Here is a 25,787-nt window from a genome sequence, read left to right as displayed (position 1 = left end):
CAGAAGTGGCCAACCTGAGAGAGAGCAATAATATCAGCTAAGACAGCGCATGATGCATTCACACTGTGGTTAGTTAGTTCCTGTCGTGTCATCTACTCAGAAAGCACTCTGAACACTGTTCCCCGTGCACTGTACACTTTTTAAAGGAGGCAGACGGCTGGTGTTTGCAGGAGAAGAGGAGAGCAGGCTTTGATGATGGTGGTGATGAAGGTTTACCTCTTCATGTGGACTCTGGGTGAGTCAGTTTTTAATCATATCTCGGTATGAACATTGGAAAGTGTATATTCAGTCAGTGCTGATGAGTCTTACAGAGGGGAAGCATCCAATTAATTGCAACGTCTATGTCAGGGGTATCAAACTGATCTGTCTGCCCTGCAGGTCTTAACCAGTTCAGTTGATTGAATGAAACAAGTCAGCTGTGCTGCTGCAGGGTTGGAACAAAAACCTGCAGCCACACCGGCCCTTTCACGGATCAGTTTGACATCCCTGGTGTATGTGGTCTTAATATTTAACTGGTCAAATCAAGCCATGGGAATCGGGACATATTCCAGCAAGCAGTAATAAAAAAAAAAAAAAGCAGAAGATAATTATTTGAAAGGAAACAAAATGTACCCCTTTATCTGATTCAGACAATGAAATGTTGAAAAAAAGGAACTGTATTTTTAGTTGAAAAACCACACAAATTTGAATTTGACCGCAGTTGGCGTCATCTCACCAAAGTAAAATAACTGCCACATATTTGACAACGTCCACGTTTCTCAAACTTTCAGAAAGGTTTGACCAGCGGTTCAAAACTCAATTTAGGCTGCAAGCGTTCACAAAAGAAAAATTGACCCCACGTCACACCCAGTGGTGCAATGCAGAGTACACATGGGTGCGTATGGAATACACCCACTTCCAAATTCTCCAAAACCTGGCGTGCGTCACATTCAGCAAACTTACACAGCAATTCAGCTTTTTTTCCTCGCTTGTTTTTTTTCTCCTAGAAAGGCAAAGACACGTCCTGCCTTTCTCTGTCTCTCACTGCCTGGGAGCCTCCATTGGATGAGTTGGTTCCGCTGAGTGACTCATTTCATTCAGATCATTTCTCATACCGGCGGTGATCGCAACTCTCCGATGCCGAGAGGAGGATATGTGGCAATGTGCAAATACAGCTCTCCCGTTTTTTTGGTCACCTCAATGTGGCGAAGGGCTCTTTCAGTATATGTCACGGCCAGAGGTGGAAAGAGTACTGAAAAATTGTAATTAAGTAAAAGTATCTTTACTTTGCCTAAATTCTACTCAGAGTAAAAGTAAAATTACCCATCTCAAAATTTACTTGAGTAAAAGTACAAAATTACTTCATTTAAAATGTAATTTGAGTAAAAGTTACTTAATTACTTTCAGTTTCTTAATGCAAAAAAGGATGAGTCATGAATCAAATTCAGTACAAGTTGTTTTAATCGATTTCGAGGTGTATTAAAGAAGTAAGTTTGAAGTCGATGTTCTGAAAGCCGAAAGCTTCGTTTTGGCTGGCAGGCACATCTTGCACTGCATAATCACATTATTGCCTTTCCTGCGTTTGAAAACGAATAATTTTTCTAAATTTGGCCACGGGTTTTTCTGGCTTTCGTCTCCTCCAGAATGTGTATCCTCTTCGTCTTCGGACCTTTCCTCCTCCAAAGTCTCCACGTCTAGGTTAGCAACAGCCATCTTCCAAAGCGCGGGTAGCCTACTAGATCCACCACACCAGTATTATTTAACAATGGAAAGGGCGCGCGCAAGGCAAGGCCACGCAATTGACTTTCAGTTCCGGGACAGCTATTTAAATTTCCGCCCGCATTTAATTTTTCACCATAAATATTTGTTTTACTCAGTAACGTGAGGGATTTCAAATGTAGCGAAGTAAAAGTACTTGGGTCAAAATGTACTCGAGTAAAAGTAAAAATTTCACATTTAAAAAACTACTAAAAAGTACTCAATTACAGTAACGTGAGTAAATGTAATTGGTTACTTTCCACCCCTGGTCACGGCATATAAAAAAAGAGCCCATTGTTACTTTTCTGGACAGGCAGTTTGAAAAAAATGTGGGTGGTAATTCAGAGTACACTCCACTATGCCACTTAATTTTGTGCCCATCTTGGTTTTAAAAATCTCTGGGCCACGCGGGGAAAGATTGCCTTAATTACTGTTGCCCTCACTCTCTTTGCGGTGCGTTGACTGCTTGAAATTAAAACACGAATAACAAAAAAGTCATAAACTGTATGGCAACACAAAAGAAAGCTTTGCGACAGACAGTGGTGATGAACAACTCAAATGCGCGTGCTTTTTCAGCAAGCAAAAACTACTACGTGTATAAAAAAACAGCCTTTTCTCTTTCCACTTCCATCAGCAGACGCTGCTGTATGCTATGGACTCCAAGCTGTTGCAGTTGGACAACTGCTTTTTTCAGTGTTACCAAATTTGAACTGTTCTGTTGTTACTTGCAGGCGCTGTTGTCGTCTTGTCAAGAGGATATGTTGAAGATGATGAAAATTCTGATGATGAAGATTATGAAGAATCTGGCAGTGGCCAAGCTGAAAGCCCTACTACAATGAAGCCCTACTTCCGATCCCCTACTTCCTCCTCAGGTAACCTTAAGGTCCTCTGCTCACATTTGCAATATATCACACAAACATACATATATATATACAGTATATATATATATATATACATATTTATATATATATATATATATATATATATATATATATATATATATATATATATATATACACACACACACACACATGTATATGTATATATTCTTTAGTTTGACAAGAGAACATAGCTGGTTATTTACTCGATGATGCAGTACATGTTCTGTGTTGTGGGTAAAATAAGGCAGAATTTAAAAGGTAACAGGTTAAACAACTGATCATTAACAAGTGCAGCGCTGCACATTTGTGGTCTATTTGGTAGAATCATGTGATCGTGGCTATCAAAGGTGGCAATCATTTCTTTAGAAACATCCGTGAAAAAAAAAAAAACTTGTGCTGCGGCTTGAAAACGTCTTAAAACGGCGTCTATAATGAAATCGGATTTCTTGGACACGTGAAGCACAAAAGAGGCGTCCAACGTTCCAGCTTTCGTAGAGATATAGAGAAAAAAAACCAACTATCAATAAGAACAAGCCTCTACAACAACAACAAAAAAGCAATTGGATCTTGTCAGTGGGGTTACATGAGGAGAGTAATTCGATTATAGCTATAGTTGGGTTATGCTCCTTATTTGAGCAAGGGTAATTATCCTTGGATATATGGCGGTGAATGAATCGAATCATTTGCACAAAGCGTGTCATACTCCGGTATGATAGGTGGCGCTGTACCCATTTCAACTATTGCTAATAGAGCCACTTCCGGTTAACCGCTTCACCACCAACAACAACAACAAACTCAGGCATTCAGGAAAGATGGCGAACGAAGAGCAAGATGAAGCTACGTCCCTCTACATTTCGTTTGTGATGAGCTGCTTATTGCACAAACGCGACGCACAACGGCGCATTCTCCATCACGTTGTTTGTTTCTTTCTGAAGGCGGCGACAACAACAACAGTAATAGCGTCTCCTTTGACTTCCGGTTCATGACCGCGGGAAAGAATCTCGAGCATAAGCTTAATGCAAAGTCCAATTCACCACGTGCTTCACCGTCTACAAGCACGGTTAGTGTAACTTTCAACCGAGTTATATCGGGGTCTTAATCCGATCCAATTTCTTGTCTTCACCTCATCCTGACTGAAAGCCAGCGAGCGAAACTGACGCAATACGACGACGAAATTTCGCGAGGGTGTCCTGATATGCAGCGTGACGATTTTGTCGGCAGTGATTCTATTGGTTCAGAAAGTACTCACTTGAAACATCGAGTTCTCTGGCTCCCTTCGGTTCAGATCTTTGTGGTACTAGTGTTTGGGGTCATAAACCATTGGGTGCTATTCCAGCTTCTCCTCGTCCATTATTCCCTGAGTGATGCTGACCTGTTGCTAACTAGCTTGTCAACAGGAAGCAATGTGTTCATTTCAACCAATAAGAAGTGTTTAGGGACGGGCCGCCGCAGCAAAATGTTGTCCAGATAGAGACAGCGCGGGCGATTTTATAAGGGGTCTGCGTCATCGCTGGACGGAGCGACATCGCTCGCGGCATGTCAGGATCAAGTACGCATTCTAATCACTTTTTTATCAATCGCTCGCTCGCTCGCTCGCTCGCGTTCAGTCAGGATGAGGTGTGAGGTGTCTACATGAACTTAATAACTCAGTCTTATTGTAATTTAGCCAGTAATCTGATCCTTTCAGTGCCATGTAACCCCACTGACTGAGATGAGGTTTCTCTGAGATTTTCTTTTTAAATCAGTCTTTGAACTAAGAAAACAATTAGCATATCAACGTTGCTGCCTGAGCTTCACTGCCAGACTATAGGTGCAAATGCAATCCCAAAGACAAAGGCATATAAGGGACAGGTTGAAGACCTCTTGAAAGAAGTTGGAAAATAGAGGAAAAAATGACAAAAAGTGACAAAAGACTGTTTGATTCAACAGCTTTGTAAAAAACACACCTTTTAAGAAAGAAAAGCACCACTTAAAAAAGCTGGGATCCTCCTCTTCCTTTTCTTTTATTCTCATTAAGTTGAGGAAACAAATGTGGACTCACTCAATGATCGGGACGAAAATGATGGAAAATAATTTGTAATTCACGTTTCTAAAAGAAAAAAAAAAGCTGCACAGAGGAAAAAACAGAAAGGACAAATTATATTCCTTCACAAGGGTCATCCATCCTTGTAGTGTGGCAAAAGATGTTGGCAAAAGCATGTGGAAACATACCGGTCGACCAAGGAAGACAAATTCATTTCAGTTTATCTGAGCAGCGGCAACCACAAATGTAAGACTTGCAATTTTCATTTTTTTAACATACACCGTTTCATCCGCTTGAATAAATGAGCCGACTCTGCTCTCGAGTTACCCCGTATTGTTCTAAATCTAAAGTAAGAAAACCAACAATAACCTTCCCAACTAATGAATAAACAGTCTGACTTACTTTTAGTTATATCTGTTATTTCAGAGGATTTGCTCACAGTGAGAATCCATTTTTAGCATATATTCTGTGGTTGATTTTTTTTATTTCCCCTAATCTTGACTCTTATAACTGAGAAATTGTAGCGCTTCAGCCTTCGGCCTCCCAAAGGTGAGAGCTTAGGGTAATTTATACTCATTCAACATGTCAGAGGGAAAATCTTTCATTTAAAGTAAAAAATGACTTTAATGTCGCATTTCACCCATATTTCAACTGGATTAGAATTTTGGAAAATAAATGCACAACTTTGGATCCATCTGGAAGACTTTTGTTGGCAGCACTCAGCTCATAAATGTTCATATTAAGGACATCCACCATGACACCATAAGTGGATTTAAATGACATCTTATTCCAAATGCCATTTCCCCTGTTAGCGCAAAAAACACTTTAAAGAAATACCTTTAAAATGATCTCAATTTCAAACAACAAAAAAAACAAAAACCCGCTAAACTATTTTGATACTAACCAACTAAATAATAAGCATATGCATACACGGTGACTGCTGCAGCACAGATGAAACCAACCTCAGATCAGTTTCAACACGAAGAGGGTGTCGTGCATTTGTCCAGTTTCCATCTTGGTATTAGCGGTTCTCATGGTTAAATGTTTAAAATGACATTTTAGTGATCATACTTCCGCATTTTAATGGATTTCTTGTTCTCTTTTTCTCACCCAACAGCTGATGCGCACATTTCACCGAGAGGAGCGGTTGCTGTGAGGGCCAAACTTTGCCTACTCTGCGTACTCTGTGCTCTCCTAACTTCAGCCATGCTAGCATGAAAATAAATATATTAAGCATTTAACTGCATGCTTTCTGTTGCCTTTATGTTTTTGGACTGCGTAATACCCAGAAACTGTGAAGTGAAAAACCTTGTTTCACATCCTCTTCAATTTATAGGGCAGGCCGACTTGTTTATGCTTTACGCTTGTTTGCAGCCAATATTCCCTTTTAATTCTCACTTAGCCTCGAATAGTGTTAGTGCAGATTTACCCAAATTGGTATTGGTTTATTTTGAGCAAAATAAATTTTATTCTTCTTCTCAATTTCTGTTTTTTGTTTTTCCCCCTCTACAGGCTTTTCTTTTTGCAGTTACTTATTATTAAAACTTTGTCTCTGAGAATTTGTTTTAGTCAAATAGGACATCAAACAAAGCATTAAGTACAAACGTATTTTACATTTTCCCGAATTTTAGACACGATTAGACCTTTTCAGACAAGCTGACGGAAACTGGGCGCCATCTGTATCGGCGGAAGGAAAAACAAAGCATATCTATCGAAGCGCTGCATCCTAAGTTGTAGTTTGTAACATTTTGGAATATCTATAGAAATGCAAAGTTACATTCATGAGTGAAAATGTAACCCTTGTGTTCTTTTTGGGCTCCGAATAAAACACAATATCCAAAGACACTGTGGGTTGCTGACTGCCATGTTGTACCACCGTGCCGTTACAGTAGCCCAGAGGGGACAAACCAAACACAGGCTCCACAGAGTGGGTCGTTTGGAAACTTATGCAGCCGACGTACTTTAAAGGTAGTTTTTTGTGAGTAGCTAAAACTATCAATTTGTGTATCATTCCTGTCACTTCCATTGAAGAACTAATCTGATGTGTACTTCTACATTTCTGTTTCCTGCTGCTTTTCATCCGAAACACTTCAGAGGAAAACAGTAAAATCCAAGTTTGTAGATTCTAAATTCTTCAGGTTAGACAGTAGAGAAACTAAATTGTTTTGAATTACCGAATAATGTCTGAAATCAGTGGCAGCTCACCATGGGGAAATTTTAAAACGTGAGTTGTATCTGCATATGTACAGCAGTCATCCTCAGCTTTGAACCAACTGTTGAATACTGCAAGTCTCTCGTGTGCTGCCAAAACAATTCTGGGCACCCCATACTTGGCGTTGTCTGGCACCAGAGTGTCCTTTGGATCTTTGTGAGTGAGGGCTCACACTCATTCGTTCCAGAAGATGCTCAATAACATTGGGGTGATTCATAGGTTCAACTCCTAGAGATTTATTCTTATTAATTATTATCTTCCTTGAGGTGTTTCGTAGTAGTTTGCGGAGGGAGTGCAGTGCAGGCATGTCACCAGACGATTCTTTTACTGGGGCACGTGCCCCTGTAAACATGCGTTGTGCCCCGGTAAAAATTCCCACATTCATCCTTCAGACTATGCTACGACTGATGTGCCAAGGAAGAATAACATAGACCCGATTTTGACCCGAAGTGCTACAGCAGGATAGCCTGATTAACATAGACTTTCAAATCTCTTCGAGATTCTGGTCTGACCAAGACCATAACGAATACGATTCGAAATGGCCTGGTCAACCCGCCTCCCTTGGGTTGCTACTGGTTGAGGCCAGAAAAGGCTGTGCCTAAGCTTAAGCCAATCACACCAATCTTTCCTCTGACGTATGATTTAGCTACCAGCGGGGCTAACTGGTAGATTAAACTCTTACCAAAGCCAATAGGGAGCAAGGCAAAAACGTCTTTCCTGTCAAGAAATTATTCAAGGGTTGTTCTTTGCTCGATTTTTAACGAGAATCTTCCGTCGAACACTTTCATTACAGCATCTACAGCAGTGTCAAAAGCTGCTCCATGTTGATATTGAATGAAGCGCTTCTGTGTACAATCCATGGGTTGAGTGGCAGTTCAACCACGTCACTACCTTGAACACGCCTCTACCCTGGGCCGTTGGCGCTGCTCAAAGTTGATTGCTTCCCGACAAAGTGGGTGGAGTTCCCACTTTTTCGGGAACTCGAATCCAACTGAACGAGCAGTTTGCCTGAGGTAGTGTAGCAGAGTCGAAGGTGGTGCGTCACTGCGAGGGCAGAGCCTGGGTAACAGCAGGAGGAATTGAAAAGCTAAATGGCTGAACTCAAAAGTGTTTTTATTTGCTTAGATAGCCTGTAGCTCTGTTAAACCTCTTGAGGTTCATGCAAATTTGAATAAATGCTCTTATACATCCAGGACAGGCTTATTTTCTGTATACAGTAAGGCAGTGTTGGGGGTGGTGTTCTGGCTGGGGGCGTGTGCCCCTGTACAGCTGTATGCCTTGCAACGTCCCTGGTGCAGCGTGCACCGTTTCCTACATCCGTGAGGTGGTCTCAGAGTAGCATATGCACATGAATTCCAGAATCCTGGCTCCTTCTGCAAAGACATTTTCTGTGTTTTTAAATAGCTGTCAGTAGTTATGAGGCAGATCCAATTACATCACAGCTCTTTGGAAAAAGGAGCATTGCTCATATACATCCGTAGGTTTACGAAATGCAAATCTCAAATGAAGTGAAATGAGATCTTACCAAGGCCAGCTCTTTGAAGCTTGAAATTCAGCGCTCACTTTCCACTGCTATCATCTCATCTAACCCAACTGAAACCTCATGTTTTGAAACCATGTATGCCATTGCAAGAAAGTCCCACCTACACATAGTTAACTGATCCACAAAATAAAAGAAAATTTTTACTCCTTGAAAGCGGTGGACAACTTTTTTTTTGACTCGCAGAAAAAAAAAAAATGAGAAAGTCTTCAACTGAGCTTCAAAAATATACAACTACAAGCTCTGTTTGCACTAAAGCACTTCAGAATCTGTCTGCCACGAGTGCCGTGGAAATATGAGTTTTTGTGGTCAATCCTGGTGTCGTTAATGAGCTTTTTTTTTGCCTATGTAAAGCATGACAACGAGACATTTAGTCTTAAACGGCTTACACTTGTGTGTTTCTGAAGAAGTGAAGCTACTGCTGCATCCTGTGTCAAACCAGGCGCTATAGTTCTGCGGTCAGTGACTCAGTTCCTGAAAACTGACTGATACTGAGAGAGATTTAGGAGGTTGTGAGACACAACAAGTGCAGCACAGAGCAAGGCGGGCTGATGACAGTGTTTTGAGTATTTTTTTAGAAATTGAGGGGGGGGGCAGAGATAAGGTTGACATATAGAGGAAGAGACTGTAGTAGGTGGAAGGGAAAAGTACCAGAGATTTGAAAGAGTGACGTTAAAGTAGGCAACAGACAGCAAGATGGATTCCACATGACAAAGTGTATGTCCTCGTGCAGTTAAAACAACATCTGTTTCAGCAGCTTTCCCTTTTTTGACAGCTGTTGTCGTCTGGCTGCTGGGATTTGCTCCCGTTCAGCCTCAAAAGCATTAGTGAGGACAAACACCGATGCTGGCTGGTAAGGTCTGGTCCTCAGTCGTGGCTCTTCTTTGAACCAGCAGAGGGTGCGATTTCCTGAACCGAAGCCACAAAGCTGGAGGCGTGAAGCAGATTACAAAAGGAGGCAAAGTCGAGTTGAGATGAGTTAGGCACCGTGGAGGGTCCTGTGACAGGGAGCCCACCAACAAAGTGGGGCCCGTGTCTTCGTGGGGCCCAAAAATCCTGGACCCCACATTGGAAACCACTTTAAAGCAGCTTGGGATGCTCTCCCAACATGCCTCATGCATTTTTTTTTTAACTTGGCCCATCTGGTAGCGAAAAACTAACATGTAAAATAAAGTGATAAAGTGAATAAAGTGATTTTTAATATCAAGATTTGTTTTGGGACTTGCCTGATTTTTTTCATAGTTCTAGGACCACTAGAAAGGGTAGACCCCACAACTCACCAAACTCATTTCGGTCCTGCAGTGGGATGTTACCAAGGATGTGTGTGTGTGTGTGTGTGTGTGTGTGTGTGTGTGTGTGTGTGTGTGTGCGCGCGCGTGTCTGTGTGTGTGTGTGTGTGGCGGGGCTACCGAGAAAGGAAGAGAGGAGGAAACTGAGAGCACTGAGCAGAAAGAGGTAGAGGCTTGCTGGATAAGAGAATAAAATCAAGAAAAGAAAGGAGAAACTTTACAGCCTCGCTGATGATTACATCCCGATTCTGAGTAAAAAGATAAAAAAAAGGTCAAGTCATCACCACGATGAGGCTGTCGCGTTGCCTCTGCTTCCTCGGTGAGTTTAGCTCAACTGTCAACCCTCTTTCCGCTCCATTTTCAGACTTTTGCTTCCTTGTTTTATTCACAGACGCACTCAGATGCTATCATTGCTTTAAATAAACCAAAAATAAAAAAGGAACCGATAAAGTTTAGCTCAATGCTTTTACGCTCCCTCACACCCCTAATGCAAACTTGTCGAGGCTCAAGTTCAGATCGTCTTCACCTTAACCGAATCAGGCTGGAGCTTCATGGTTTTACTCCACACTGCCCTTTTTTTTTTTTTTTACAAATTTGCTTTCACGGCAGGAGATTTATTCAAATTCCCGACTTTGATGTTGTAACACAACTGCATTTGCATGCATTTGAATTACTTTATGTGACATTCATGGATTTTCAGTTGGCAGGAAGTGAGATGAAGCATGCAATTGCAGCTAGAACATTTTTTATTCCACCAGCTGCTTTTAATGTGCAAAGTAATACCAAAGTCCAACAATTGTCAGGTTTTCTAATGAGCATCAAGCTTGAAGATGTGTTTGGCAATTGATTCATCAACAGAACTCAGATGAACTCAAAAAGAAGAAAAAAAAAGTCAGGATTTACACTTTTAAAGAGTAAAATGATCAGATGTCAATAGAAGATTACACTGGAGGCTGCAGTATATGAAGTACAAAGTGTAAAAATATAACCAACTAAGTGTGCCATCCTGTTTTTTGTCACCTCTCTGCTTACATTTTCACATCAGCATTCATATTTTTCACACGTATGAAATGTCGCTGCAGCGAGTCAAGAGAAACTGAGCCCACAGAAGTCAATAAGCATATCTGTGACTTATAAATCTGTTCCTTGGCTGATACATATGTTCACAGACATAGCTCCCCAACCTCTCTGGTATGAAACATATAATGGTTTTAATGTCTTTGTACACCTTTTTTTTTTTTTACCTCCGCTGGTGTCCTGAGTGATTAGATTTCCTGCCATGGCCATATGGCTCATTTCCTTTACGTTGTTTTGTTGCAGGTTTATTGCTTTAATGTTTTGCTTCTGTCTCAGTTCTAGCAGTCCTTTCTGTTTCACGAGGACAAAATGTGATACCAACTCCACCTCCACATATACCTCCACCAGGTAAGGATCATGCAAACAGAGAAGGGGAGGGGATAACTGACTCTAATGATGGGACGTTATTGTGGGCAATACAGAGTGGCCGGGGCCTTTTCAAAATTTGACTGAAATCCTCCCGACTTCCTGGGAGATTTCTAAACTTTGGGAGGGAACTATGAGTGATCGCAGCTACAATCTGGCGTCTTACTCTTACCTTTAATTTTGTCGCTTTCCTCCTGCTTGAGGATCTCTCTTTGCAGTGACGTAATCTGTTGTAGCCCTTCGGTGTTAGCGGTCATCTCTTGGAGCTGCATCAGTGTTGGTTGGCTCTCCTTTGTCTCATCTCTATGGCATAGCAGAGCACATTTAACCAATTATTTTTAACACAAATGGTGTTGCAGTGAAGAAAGCAACTGGATGTTAAGGGTCAAAATAGCAGCCATGAAGGTAACGGTTCTAACCCCAGCCAAGTAGTTTTGATTCGTAACCGTAACAAAGGACTGTTATTTCCTAAAGCCAAACAGAAAGTGACAATGTTTCATCATAACGTGCTGTGCTGGCGTGTACCGAAAGCAACCGGAAAACTGGCGTCCATGGGGAAGGCCTTCGATTTGTAAAAAGAATGTATTTTAGAGCGGACCATGATCATTTTTAAACACTTTCTAACCCCAAACAAGAAGTGTTTCTGCATGAACCTGACCAGGTGACAAAATGGGTGAACACTACTCAGATGGTAAAAATCAGTCAATCAGGATTCGTTTGCCTCGATCTCACGTCCCACGAAGGCGCTGCATGTAACTGTGCCATTTAAACCCCAGATGATGTCCTCGTGAGCACGCCTCATTTTCTGATTTACTTTAAATGGGACCCCAATGTGCAAAAATCAAAACTTCAGGCTGTTTAAAGGATAAGATCGGTTTTTTTACATTGGGCCCTTGATTTCACATTATAACATGATGTTCTACTCACCCCTGCTTGTTGTTGAACATTTGGAGCTGTTCCGAAGATATTCGCGAGGCGTCTGGCTGCTCTCTTGAGATATTCGGCCATGAAACGGTTTCCTATGGGCAAGCTTATACAGGCACAAACTATGCTGTTTATAATTTATTAATTACTGTACACTAGCACTGATAACGTGGAGGTGCGTCGCTTACTTAAAAAAAATCCGGGTTACTAATTTTGAATTTTAGCCGAATGAATAAATAGGCAGCAGGTCTGTGGGCTGTCTGTGGTAGTAGCACGACGAGGACGTCAGTAACACCCACTTTACCACAAAAAAATCTAAATTACAATAACCTGGATTTTTTTAAGTAAGCGACGCACCTCCACGTTATCAGTGCTAGTGTACAGTAATTAATAAATTATAAACAGCATAGTTTGTGCCTGTATAAGCTTGCCCATAGGAAACCGTTTCATGGCCGAATATCTCAAGAGAGCAGCCAGACGCCTCTCGAATATCTTCGGAACAGCTCCAAATGTTCAACAACAAGCAGGGGTGAGTAGAACATCATGTTATAATGTGAAATTAAGGGCCCAATGTCAAAAAACCGGTCTTATCCTTTAAGACGCCACGGAACTAGTGATCATTCTTAAAATGTTTAAGAAGGTAACAAATCAATATGTAAAAATTCTATTCAGGATGTCTTATGATTGCTTAAGTTGCCCTGTGCTGGTCATTAAAGAGAATGCAGGTTTAAGGCACTTCAACAGACAATGGTTACTTCCATCTTTTATGTACAGTCTATATGGATGCGTCCCCTCATGCATTCTGTCGCCATGCTATGGTTGCAAAAACTGTGCTGGTCTGTTGCAAGATTTAATTCAGACTATATACGGTAAATTTGTGAGTTTATAGTCCCAGCAAGCTTTCGGTATACCATCAGGCTTCATGTGTTCTCAGATGACTCCGGCTGTCATAAGAACTAACATGACCGGAAAGGTTTCTGTGTTACTATGATAACTGGAAACTAGCAGTCATAGCGTCCTAAATTACTTTGCATAATGCCTGGTTCTGAGCTCTTGCACTGTTCCAACATATATTTTTTAGTTTCTTGAACTCTATATTACCATCCTGCAGTATTCTGGACACCTCTGCACAATACTCCTCTGTCATATGTTTTTTTTATGGTCTGTCTCATCCTGTACGGTCTTGGGGTGTACAATCGGAATCTTGTCTCGACATTCAGCTCCCTTCTGTCCTTTACTACCCAGTCTTTGATGGTCTACTGTGCACTTTTGTCTCATATCCTATTCTGTGGGCATTTTGTTATTTATTTTTTTCATTCATCCAAATCTTTTTGTCCTAACCTGCCACGGCCCACACAGAAACTTACTGTCCATTGCACCTTTTTGTCTTTTTTGCTGGTGTCCTGTTCTCCTAAACTATATTGTGCTGAATTCTACTGATTTATACTGTTGTGATCTCTACGAAACACTTTTTTGTCTGTCCCGTCTTATCCTGAGTTTTCTGTACTGACCTGTACTGCACTCTGTGCTTCATAAAAAGCCCTAATCCTAAAGTTTTAAATGCAGGAATATGTTGCGTCATGTTCAACAATGCCCTGATGTTTTGTAGCATCTGTTTTTGCGGTGTTGTCCCATCCCTCGCTGCATCGCCACCACACTGACATCTCCCATGTTCTGTCGCCGCTCTGTATTGTGCTGTTTGTAATAGTTCATTTGAATGATTTTGCTTTTCTCGTTTATTTCCGGCAAAGAAATCCCTCAGAGCTCGACAACCCTGCCGCCTCTGAATGGAACTACAAAGGAAGCCATCAGCCCCACGACATCAACAGCACTGTCTGAAACCACGGTAACAGCTGGCACTAACCTGAATCGGTTATCTTATAGTTGTGGCTCTGACTGGCAACTTCTGAGCGGTGTGAAACCGGCAAACCCGATTCCTCTCAGCACAAAGATAGAGATAGGTTTAGGAGTTCACGAGTAGAAATAATTTGGAAAAATATTGATGTGGTGATACCAATGGTTTTGCATTTTTCAGGACATTGACCACAAATAACATTTATTTCAAAGCACACCCTCTTTCTCTTGGCTCTCGTCAAAGTGGAAACTTCTTTGATATAAAACTATTGGGCCTCTTCAGCCATTTAGGTGGCAGAACTACTTCCTGTCAAACCACAGGCAGGCGCAGACACTTGCTGCAGTTTTGTTGTCGCTGTGATGCGTGTCTGGCAATGAGCAGAGACGCTACACACAAGAACCAGTCGGACGTATATCATGATCCTCCAGAAACAGTCCCAGATCCACTAATTGCTGTTTTTGCTCTTGTGCAAATGAAAGAAAAGAGATGTAACGTCATTTGGTGAGCTTTCGAGGTGCTGATCACCCGTGCTTTTAAGCCTTTTTGCTAAGCTAACAGTTTACAGATTGTTGCTCAACACTACACACAGTCAACCTGCACGCATGAGGTTGATTAAAGGAAAGTCACTGTTGTGAGTTTGATCACCAGTATATGAAAATCCAACTAAAGAGGAAAATTTCCATATTCATGAAACTAAAAAGAATAAGACTAATGTCAGAGAAATAAAAAAATAACTTTTAAACTAAGTTAGAGCTTTAACAATAAGCCTTTTAGGTAAATGAGATATAACAATTTTCTAATGATCAAACATTCCAGCTCCCAACACTCTCTGGTTCCCAGGATTTGCTGCGTTTCCCTTTTGACTCTAATTTCTTCCACTTTGGGATTTTGAGTGTTTTCAACACAGTTGTAAAGAATAAGAACACACACCAGTCACACCGTCTAAATTCAACGTTTTAGGCAGTGGAAAATCAAGACTGTTGGACTCCATTTCATTGATCAAACAAAAGGCAGATGCTGAAGCAGATCGTTCGGCTGTGACTGGTTGATACATGAGTTCATTCTGATCTACCGCAGAATCCTGCCCCCTTTTTTACTCTAATTATTCAATCAAGCTAATTACCTCAAGCTCCCACCCCAAATCCATTCAGCTTTTTTCCCCCAATTGTATTATTAATTAAAGAAAAATAAAGATTTGCTCTAATCTTGGATCTTCTTCCAAAAACTCCTCTATATGCAGTGGGCATACATGTTTATATGTTGAACTGTAAAGTCTCAACTAATTCCTTTAGATCCACAAAAGCCTCATCCAGTCAAACACCGTTGAACTCAGTCGGTGTAACTGACGCAGATTTGAAAAGGAAACGTTCAAAACTAAAGGGTGTGAAGCTTAAATACTAAATCTGGGATGTCTGTGTTCTGTCTTTAACAGCCGAGCGAAGATGAGCGGCATACAAATGGATTAGAAAGAAAAGCAGAAAATGAAAACACAACGGCACAGGTCACAAATTCAAAAGGGACAACTGCCAAAGGGAGCAGGACGAAGGACGAAGGTGTTCCTGTGGCGACACATGAAACGACAGCTGTCACCTCATCCAAACCAGGTACTCCACAGCCTCATGCAAACAGCACATTCACAAGTTGTGTACCTCAGTTTGTCTTCCTGTGTGTCAAACCACAACCTCCGTAACTGCTGGCTGCTTGTAACACTAACGCCCACTCAAACACATTCACTTCAATCCAACAAGCAGCCAAACATAGAAACACTCCAACACACAACCGGCACGCCACATTCAAACACAACAAGACCTTCAGGACACGGAGTGTTAGGCTTCCATGACTCACCCACTTTAAATGAATAACACATCTCAAGACATAGCTACCTGGTAAAAACAAACAAACAGTGATCATGTGACCCTATCCCTTTTGAATCACAGGAGGGGAATTCTATTGTTGGTTAAAGGCATCCAATGCAGCAGTTGGCTCAAATCACTGTCACACACACATTTACGTACATACGTTTTTTTTTAGCCACACTGAGGCTCAAAAACTGTACAATACTTACACACTGCACTCCCGATGACACTCATATTTGCGTTGTGATGAAAAGTTGCCACTTTTAATGGTGGCAAAAGATGAGGTGCAAGGGTTGGGGTGGTGGGTGGCACTAAGTGTCTGACCTTCAAGCGAGAGGTCGCTGGTCTGGTTCAAATGTCATCCTTCACGACCTTTTTCTTAGTCCGTTGGTATGGAATGAAAGGGGAACCACAAAGAAGAATAACTAAATAAATGAGGAAATACACATAGAATACATTTTCAAAACGTACAAATGTATAAATACAAGTAAAAAAACAAATACATGTGAAAATATCAAGACAAGTGACAAAACAAAACAAAAAAGACAAGGAATTTTCATTTCTTATTATTTTTTTTTCACCTTAACTGTACATCAAAGTCTGTTTCAGAACACATCTTAGGCAAGAACATTATTGTCGCCGAATCTCACTCATATTACATCTATCAGGCTTAAATTTAAAGTTCGTCGTGACTAACCTCTACTTCTACAATTACCTGCTTTGTACATGGCTCCCACCAGCTAATGGTTGAGGTTAAGAGTTAAAGATGATGGTTTGGGTTAGAAAAATATACAATGTCACAGACCACAACAATTTTTTTTTAACTCGTTGCTCATGGCTTCCATCACGTGACATAATGCCAGTCAGCAGAAAAAAAAGACTGCCCAGAATATATCGTATGCCCACTCACAAATTTGAAGCCTGGATTTTGAAACGACTATGTATTGTTCGTGTTAACAAAAACTCATTTTTTACTATTTCTGTCGAGACTGGGCTGAATAGCCGCTTGATCAACAAAGTCTAATCTGTGTTTTCACGAAGAAAACTCTCCGTCTGTTTTTTAGATAGGGTTCGGGAGTTAGGATGCTGAAATGTACTTTTGCTTCTGGTCTCCACCGGGGGAGCAGAACTGTGACAACACAAACTGATATCACATTCGTTGTCATCTAACTACTGAACTTGACGTTGCTGCTTGTTTCTTTCAGTAACGACTGAAGGCTCGACTACTTCTACCTGGGGTGAGGAAGTGCTTTCTTATTATTATTTTGCATAGTGCTACTTTACCGGTGATGTTCCATATTTATTTATTGATTTTCATCAAATAACATAAAAAGACCAACTGTAAGCCAACTGATACATATGTGTACGTTTGTGCGTGTGTGCGTTTCAGAACCTCATTTATTCCTAAAAACTATTAAGAAAAGAGAGTAACTGCATCCTTATGTTCAAGTGGACTAAACTAAAAAACCTAAGTACACGCTTGTTTGAGAAATTGAGAAAAGAATTTATTAAAAAATATATGTATATATATAAATATATATGTATATATAGAAAAAAACACAAGTTGAACCCCATGCTTACCACACAATTTCCAGGTTTTCAGTAGATGTTGATGAACTGAGGGCTGAGAGACAGATAGGAAGTCCAACAGTATTGAGAGGTGAAGTAAAACATTCTTGGTTTTGGTTCTTTGGATGGAATTCACTGAGTATTACAAGAAAATACAAGAATATTATCGACCCAAAGGACTTCTAGTGAACTCTAGTGGCTGTAACGGTGACAACGTGTGAGAGGCAAATCCATTAAAAATGAATAGTCCTTTTTTTTTTTAAGCTTTGAAATATAATCAATCATCTCTTTGAATCTGCCATCCTTTGATACTTCAGAGGATAATTTGATGATGCAGACAATCCTACGTCTGTTGAGTGGAGAGGGTTTGGGAGTTAGGATGCTGAAATGTACTTTTGTTTCTGGTCTCCACCGGGGGAGCAGAACTGTGACAACACAAACTGATATCACATTTGTTGTCATCTAATTACTGAACTTTAAGTTGCTGCTTGTTTCTTTCAGTAACGACTGAAGGCTCGACTACTTCCACCTGGGGTGAGGAAGTGCTTTCCTTTTCGTGCTTTGCGTAGTGCTACTTTACTGGTGATGTTCCATATTGTTTATTTATTTTCATCAAATAACATAAAAAGACCAACCGAGAGTGTTCATGAACTCGGGGCCGAGAGACAGATAGGAAGTCCAATAGCATTGAGAGGTGGAGTAAAACATTCTTGGTTTTGGTCTTCAGGAGGGATTTATTGAGCGTTACAGAAAATACAAGAATATTATAGCCCCAAAGGACTTCTAGTGAACTCTAGTGGTTGTAACGGTGATAACATGTCAGGGCAATTCCATTAAAAACGAAAAGCACTTTTTTTTTTAAGCTTTAAAATATAATCAAGCATCAAGTCATATATTTTTTAGGATAATTTGATTATGCAAACAAAAATTGACTCTAAAACTCTTTTCAGCGCGAGTTAAACTTTAAAATCCTTCAAATTCTTTTCATTTCACAGGGTATGTGATCCTGGTGTTGATAATCCTGGCGATCATTACTCTGTGTGTCATTCTCTATTTGCTCAGGAGAGCCACCAGGGTAAGAAACAGATTACTGTTTGGTTTTTCCCTTTAAAACCTGAACAATCCCGTTCTGAGCGATTGTTAATAGTTTTTCGTCTGCGTCTTATTTTTCATCGTTTTCCAGACTTACTCATTCGACCTCCAGCGTCCGATTCCTGCCAATCGTCTCAACGAGCCCACTGGCACCTTTGAACAAGTTTACCTGGATGACCTGGGTGGGTTTGTTAGTAACAGATTACATTTAAATGAACATGTTTATGTACGGTACAATCCTGACCCGCGTCGTTTGTCTTTTTTTTTGTCTTGTATCTCAGACCAACCATTTCCTAAAGATATTGTGATCACCGATGACCTTTCAATCTCTCCAGTAGCCAATGGCACAAGTCTACAGACAGAGGAAAAAGGGTCCATTGAAGAAAATGGTACGAAATAAATCAATGTTTTCTTCTCTGGTGACACGTTTAGGCATTAGAAATCTTTAATGTGCATGACTATTGGGCTTGGCCAAATTGTCCCTTTGAATTGATTAGAATTAAAAAATATATATATTTGCAAGCGTGCGAGAGCCAGGTTATTCACTGATTAGCTGCCACTAGAACATCATTTTTCATTTTCTATCCAAATTTCACTGTATCCTTTCTCAACATTTGGCGAACGTGTGTCGAGTCTTTTTGTCGTTTTTCACTCCGGAAAACGCAAAAGAAAAGCTACACCTGTCCTTCCTGTGCTCGCTTCCTCTCTCCAGCTCCACAGGAACAGCCGGACACAAACGATGTGGAGACTGCGCCCGCCAGTAACACCAGTTTATCATCGGACGATGACCCCGCTGACAAGACGCCTGACCCGCTGAGCGGCTCCATGTTGTTCTTCGATGCCGCTGAGGAGCAACAAAACGAAAACAACAACAACCCGTGTAAGATCATTTAATGCCGATCCAAACATGAAACACACGTTCAAAGTCGCAAATAAAGACTACAAAAAAGAATGTAATATCGATTTCGATACTACTTTTCGACAATTACTCATCGATAAAGTAATTCCGCCATATAGTGATTTTATGCCTTCAGTTAACAGCACAGGTTTACTCACTTCACTTTAAACCAAGGTAGCAGCATCAGCAGGGTCTCAGGCTTTTGTTTTCACAACCCGAGTGGCAGTTTTTAATAAAGAGTTGGCTCGATTTAAGATATGTGTGACAGTGTTTCTCTATCTCTAATACAGACTGACAGGTGTATATTTTCTTTACAAAATAGGATTCAAGCTGTCATGAATAAAACTTGAAACTAGCGTTCGATACAAGAAACCCCGAAGTGATTAAAGTAATACGCAAATCAGAATCAGAATTCAGAATCAGAATCCGAATTCGTTTTTATTGCCATTAGGAATTTGCTGCGGCGTAAGGTGCAAGCATGTAAACATTTAGGATTCTACATGTAGACATTTAGGAATTCCTCCCAACATTAGCCTACAACAGAGACTCCATGTTTAACCATCAGAAAGAGTGTAGTGGTAAGTTTTAAGGCACTTCCTTCTTGAATCGGAGGTTATGTCTCCCTCATTCAATCTATGTACACATGTGTACAAATTAATCGTTACTGGACTCCAGTTATAAGAGACAGTCCTCCCAAAATAATAACTATGGGTTGTTTGACCCAAATGACCTTTAATTACATTTGGAGAATGTATGAGCTAAAGTGGTCTTGAGAGAATTAAAAAAAAAAAAATAGCATCCATGAGGGTGACTGTCACATTATACAAAAAATAATGTATTTTAGTCCAAAGCAGGATCTTTTTCTGGCCCTTACCAAGTACTATTGATTTCTAACTCTAAGCATATAATGTTTATGAATAAACCCGACCACAAAGTGGCAAGAGTGTCTTTGTAAAATGTTGTTGTATCATCAACGGAACGCATTTGCTCAGATGTGGAAATGCTCACACATTGGAAACCGTGGGCGGTTATATTCAAAGGTAGGAGCTGATGGCATGTATATTGTACTAGTAAGGCAGTAAATGACCCCATGGGAATATTTTTCTATTCTTTACACCTCTGAACATTTTGCCAAAGGCTCTACTCAGTGGCCATCCCTGTTTAGCGAAACAAAACACACTGTGTTTGCTTTGAGGTTTTTGCGTTATCTTCCTGCATAAGATGTGAAAAAGAAGATGCAGATATAGCCTAATTCTTTTTTTTCTCCTTTACTCAGCGGTTTGCTCCAGTGATCCATTTGTTGAAATAAACCTGGATGAGCCAGCATGGTGTGATCAGCTCCTCACCTCCTCTCAAGCTTCTTCCTCGGTCCTCCCCTTCTCTTAACTCTCCGTCCCTCCTGTTGCTTCGTGGAACTTTTAAATGATGACCGTCAAGATCCACATGGGAACAGAGACTCTTTGAAACACCTGGACACGGGCAGAACAGCCACAGATCTTTCTATCTTATCCATCATGTCTACCTACCAGCTCGTGTGGCTCTCAATGAGCTGTAAACACAAAGTAAGCTTCAGCTTGGTCGTTTTTCTGTTTGCATGTGTTCCCGTTGTTAGTCTCAGTTGTTTGACAAGGGGAACACATGTAAACACAATGGAAGAAACCAAGTACAATTACTTTGTTACTCTATTGCATTTGAGTCCATATTTTTCGGACAACTTTTTATTCTCACCTGCTCTATTTTAGCACAAAATCTGTACTTTTTAGTCATTGCTTTTTCAAGGGAGGCTCATTACGGGGGCTTTCCATTGACCTTTGCGATGATTCAGCTGTTTATAGTTCAACGCTTTTCACAGGCTTAAACTAAAAATTTTTCCGCGACTGCTTTTAAACAAAACAATCAGTCCAACTGAGCTCCTTCTCCTTGTGAAAGTGGTCAGTTTGCCGTGAGCGCTTAGCCTGGGAATTCCCATGCTGCTTTGCGCGCGATTTCATTCGCACTGCAAAGGCAGCCTGGAAACCACCGCCCTTATTTTTGCCCGAGTTAGGGAACCAATCACAGAACGGGGGGGGGGGGCAGCAAGACAATGACGATGTCTAATCCAACATGGCAGCGGACACAACGTTACCGTTCGATGCAGCCTTAGAAAGTGTTTTAAGTAGCTTAGAACGCAAGTTTACTTTTAAAAAAGAGCAACGCGTCTTCTTCTTCCTCGTCGAATTTCTGTCGCTCTACATACGTCATCTGGTATAAGTGATACAATTGGCTATGAATCGCGCGCAAAGCAGCATGGGAAGAACCTGATGTCATTTGATAGACATTCGTAGCGCCCAATAAACGGCTCTAGGCATTCGTAAACCACGCCTCAAATACGAGAAAATGCACACCTAGTTCCCAGACCACCATCTCATCGAGATTGTGGACGCGTCAGCCAGGCTAGTGAGCGCTCGCAGTGGCCTTATTTCCCTGCTCATTCGCAGCAGGGAAATGATTTGTGTTCCACAGCGCAGAACAAACGCACAGACACCACTGCACCCCCCATCAATGCATTTGAGGAGGAGTTGCGATAACTTTTAGAAAATAACATTTAGAAAACAATCGTTTTTTTTAGCGTATGCATCGGCACACGACAGAAGTAACAGAACTACAAAGACGAGAGAGACTCGAATGTTTCGTCTGTGACACTGGGAGCCTCACCCAAGACCTTATTTAAATTAACTGTTTAAAGTTGTCAAATGTAAGAATGATTCTAAAAAAGTGTGTTGTTAATGTAGATCATTTCAGTATAATCTTCTCTATCATATTTGAAATGGTTAGCTTTGCAGTCACATAGCTGGTGGAATTGTACGACAAAGCGTTGAATGAACATTGTTACTCGAGTATGTAAACTGATATAGTTCTACATTGGATTTTACGGAAGCGTATTGCATTCACTTAAAAAAAACAACTCAGTTTTTTCTGTCTAATTTATTTTTTTCTGTTTTTCGTGGTAAATTTTTCTCCCTCTGTTTTTCGGGGTAATTTTTTTTTTAGTTTAGAAAGCAACAATAAACGCATTCATTCCTTTATGAGGACTCGATTTAATGGAAGCAAACATGACTGGTTTGTTTAGTTTAATCAAGTTTTACTTTGACCTGGGTTTAAGACACTGGGAGATAGTCCTGTCTTTAAGTCATGTAGATGGTAAAACTATTAGTTTGTCGACTTTATGCAGGCACCTGAAGACTTTGCGGTTGTTCAGAAGGACAGCCCATTCAGATCTCCTAGACATAGCAATGTTTCAAAGTGTTCAAGACGGGGCATGTATGGGCGAGGGCAAGAGTCACCTTAGGACCTAAGGTTTAGGTCCACCGGAGTCACTTGCAGGCTGGATAATCTCGAAGGATTTCAAAGTATCTCGATATTTGCGAAAATAATTACCCCGAAAAACAGAAAAAAAAATAGCCAGAAAAAGAAACCAAAAAATAAATTAGACAAAAAAACAGAAAAAATTACCCCAAAAAACAAACCCAACAATAAATTAGAAAGAAAAACCGGAGTTCTTTTATTTTTTTAAGTGAATGCAATACGCTTCCGTAGGATTTGATGGAAAAACCTGTAACTTATCTCGCTGGCCCGATGCCGCTCCCTCTCAGCACTGTTGCTCCTCATAATATTTAAAGAAGTTTCAAAGTTTTTATTTTATTTTATTTTTTTATGCCATGCTTTTGTCCTTGTTGTTTAAACTATCCAAAGACTTTCTCAGTAGGCTGTGAAAGATGTCGGAAAACAGTACTGTACATTTTTTTCCTATATATTTTAAAGCTTATACTATTCTTTATGAATAGTGCTGTGTATTAGATACTACAATTCTTTGGCTTTGGATGCGCATTTGTGATTCTTTTAAAACTTGCTTTTACCTCAGGCTTTTTATGGATTTACTTCTTTAAGCAGTAAGAAACGACTGACAGTAAAAAAAAATGTTTTGCTTTAGTTAGGCAAGAACCAAACTGACATACGACTGTGCAGAGGCGTCTTGCTTAGAAATATTACTGGCCGAGTGCATACCCAGTAATATTTCACAAGTTTTTAATAAACATACGTTTGCAGTTTGTAAATGATTGTTGACTCGTGTTGGAAATTATTTAAGTTATTCAAACACTATGACTTTACCTGATTTTCTGAGTTTACACTCCTTATTTGACAATTTTTTCAAAAGTGGTGGTAGCGTTAGTGCCATTTGACTCAAAAAGTTGAAGTATTCATAGTAAGACTACATCACATGCTCATTTTACAGAAATGACAGCCACTGCAAACAATAATTGTCTAAGACTCGCACCCCACTTGGCTCAGCCTGGAAGAATTGCTGGAACTGGAAGTCTTGGTAGCTCATCATCCACCAACGAATACCAATAAAGTAGTCACTAAATGGTGAGAAATGACCCAATCTCCATACAAATCTGGACTACGAATGCACTTTAGGTAAAGGGACAGTAAATTCTGACTCGAGAGCAGACGGTTTTACATTCTAAAGTTGGATTTCTGGAACTCTCCAGCGAGATGTCATTAAATCCTACACACTGTGCTTATAACATATTTGACTTTTTCAGTGACCAAATGAAATACCTCCAGGTCCATAAGAGCATGTCCACGTTTTCACCGGGTAGTTTCTCCATTACCCCTGCTATTGTGTTCAGGTCAAAGCACAGAAGTTTTACAGTTTTTTGGGGTTTTTTTTCATGGCTTTCTTTTAATTTCAACATATGACAAAAACATGATCTGCGGTCCGGTTCTTTCTCTCCAGAGTCTATCGAAACTTAGAGGCGTAGTTGCCGACTTGCTCCCTTTATATGGTAAAAAGATATGGGTAACACAACATAATTTTTTTTTTTAAAATACACACAACAAAAGCATTTAAATAACACATTCAGACACAATACAATTCTCAGATTTTATGGTATTCAATTATTTATTACATATTAAATATTCAAGTTAAACCCAGATCTTTTTTTTTTTCCTTTTCTGTTAATACAAACACCAATCTTACAAATTAATATTCAGTCAGAGTAATACTATTATGACTATTTCTGATGTGACTGGTATTGCAGGCATTGCATTGCGCTTAGTAGGGATGGGAATTGATAAGATTTTTACGATTCCAATTCCATTTTCTATTCCCTTATCGATTCTCATTTGGAAAAGAAAGGACAACAAACAGGTCGATTAGCATCAACTTTGTTTAGTTTAGAAGTAACATGAGTCATGTTAGTTAAACTGTCTCTGTTTAGGGCTTTGTACTTAGGTTTCTACTGGGGTTGCCTAGAAAATATATAATGAGAATGAATGACTGAGTGAAACATCTGGTTAACTTAAAGGGAAACATGCAACTTTGACCATCTCTGACTTAGCATACAATTGAACACATTCACCTCATTCAGAGGCATCTACTGTGGCAAATGGGTGCAAGCCTTTTACCACAAACTTCTATCCTGGCCTGGGTCATTTTACTCTTCCCTGCGTCGGTGAAAGGAGAAGCTAGAGGTAGACGTGAACTGGAGGTGGTACTGCACCCCTCTGGCTCTGAGCCAGTCAGACTCTGTCTGATGGCCATCTAATGTAATACATGAGAAGGCATTCATTTAACGTTACTAATAGCAGTTTTTACAATGAGGCAAATGGCGCTAACATGATAGGCAGTGTTTGTTAGTTAGTTACCTGCAGTATTAGCCGAGGACATGCTAACGTCAATGCGGCTGGGTTGAGATTCACTAACGTTAGTCCGGAGCGGATCGAAAACGCGACATTCATCAATAGTTATTGCATGCTGTGTAAGCAAATGTTTCTGCACGTTGGTAGTATTTCCTCCCTTTGACGAAATATCCACTTTGCAAGTATTGCAAGTTGCTCTGTTGTCGTCTTTTTTTAGTCAAGTGGAACCAAACTTTTGAGCGTTTGTACCGCTTGGGCGCCATGTTTACTGTTGACTGCACTGGAGCCGCGTAAGCTACGCATCGTGCGTGGTGACGTCATTCACGCCCACTGGAATCGATAAGGGAATGGTTTGCAAAATTGGCAACCAATTCCAAGGAATTTAAACAATTTTCGATTCCCATCCCTAGCGTTTAGTTAACAAAACTTCAAAGGATATCACTGAAATGACCAAATTTGTCTTAAGAACGCAGTCAGATTGTGTCAGTTGGTCAGGTCCATTTTAAGCAACCAAAAGTGAAAGAAAGCCGACTACCTGAATATGACGAACGGCCACGTTTTCCATAAACGGATTTTTTTTTTCATTCCTGCATATTCCAGTTTGACAGTGAACAAATTAATGAACTCAAACTGTGAAAGAGAAGCGAGCACGAGACACCATTTTCACAGTCCAGACCTCAACTTTACTGGGTCTGGGAGGTTCTGGAGAAGGCTGTGCACAAGCCTCCCACCATCAGTAGAAGATCTCATGCCGCTCCTTATGCAAATGGACGTCGCCACACT

At 40.4% G+C, this 25,787-nt stretch overlaps 1 protein-coding gene and 1 long non-coding RNA gene across 2 annotated transcripts; both read left to right on the top strand.

The window, feature by feature from the left end:
- The first annotated feature begins 86 nt into the window (after positions 1-86).
- On the top strand, positions 87-6,462 carry LOC142369182 (uncharacterized). The gene is made up of 3 exons (XR_012767536.1): positions 87-235; positions 2,469-2,609; positions 5,759-6,462. It is a non-coding gene; the product is annotated as an uncharacterized LOC142369182 (long non-coding RNA).
- Positions 6,463-9,794: 3,332 nt separating this feature from the next.
- Positions 9,795-23,416, top strand: LOC142369138 (uncharacterized). The gene is made up of 11 exons (XM_075451400.1): positions 9,795-10,001; positions 11,036-11,107; positions 13,801-13,895; positions 15,337-15,508; positions 16,966-16,998; positions 17,831-17,863; positions 18,325-18,404; positions 18,513-18,603; positions 18,703-18,810; positions 19,134-19,301; positions 20,596-23,416. Exons 1-11 carry the CDS (start codon positions 9,971-9,973, stop codon positions 20,703-20,705), a joined length of 993 nt encoding a protein of 330 aa, XP_075307515.1. The 5' UTR covers positions 9,795-9,970; the 3' UTR covers positions 20,706-23,416.
- Positions 23,417-25,787: the final 2,371 nt, after the last annotated feature.

The sequence above is a fragment of the Odontesthes bonariensis genome, chromosome 19 (genome assembly GCF_027942865.1).
Source record: "Odontesthes bonariensis isolate fOdoBon6 chromosome 19, fOdoBon6.hap1, whole genome shotgun sequence".
NCBI classification, from domain to species: domain Eukaryota; kingdom Metazoa; phylum Chordata; class Actinopteri; order Atheriniformes; family Atherinopsidae; genus Odontesthes; species Odontesthes bonariensis.
This window is presented reverse-complemented; position numbering and strand designations above follow the sequence as displayed.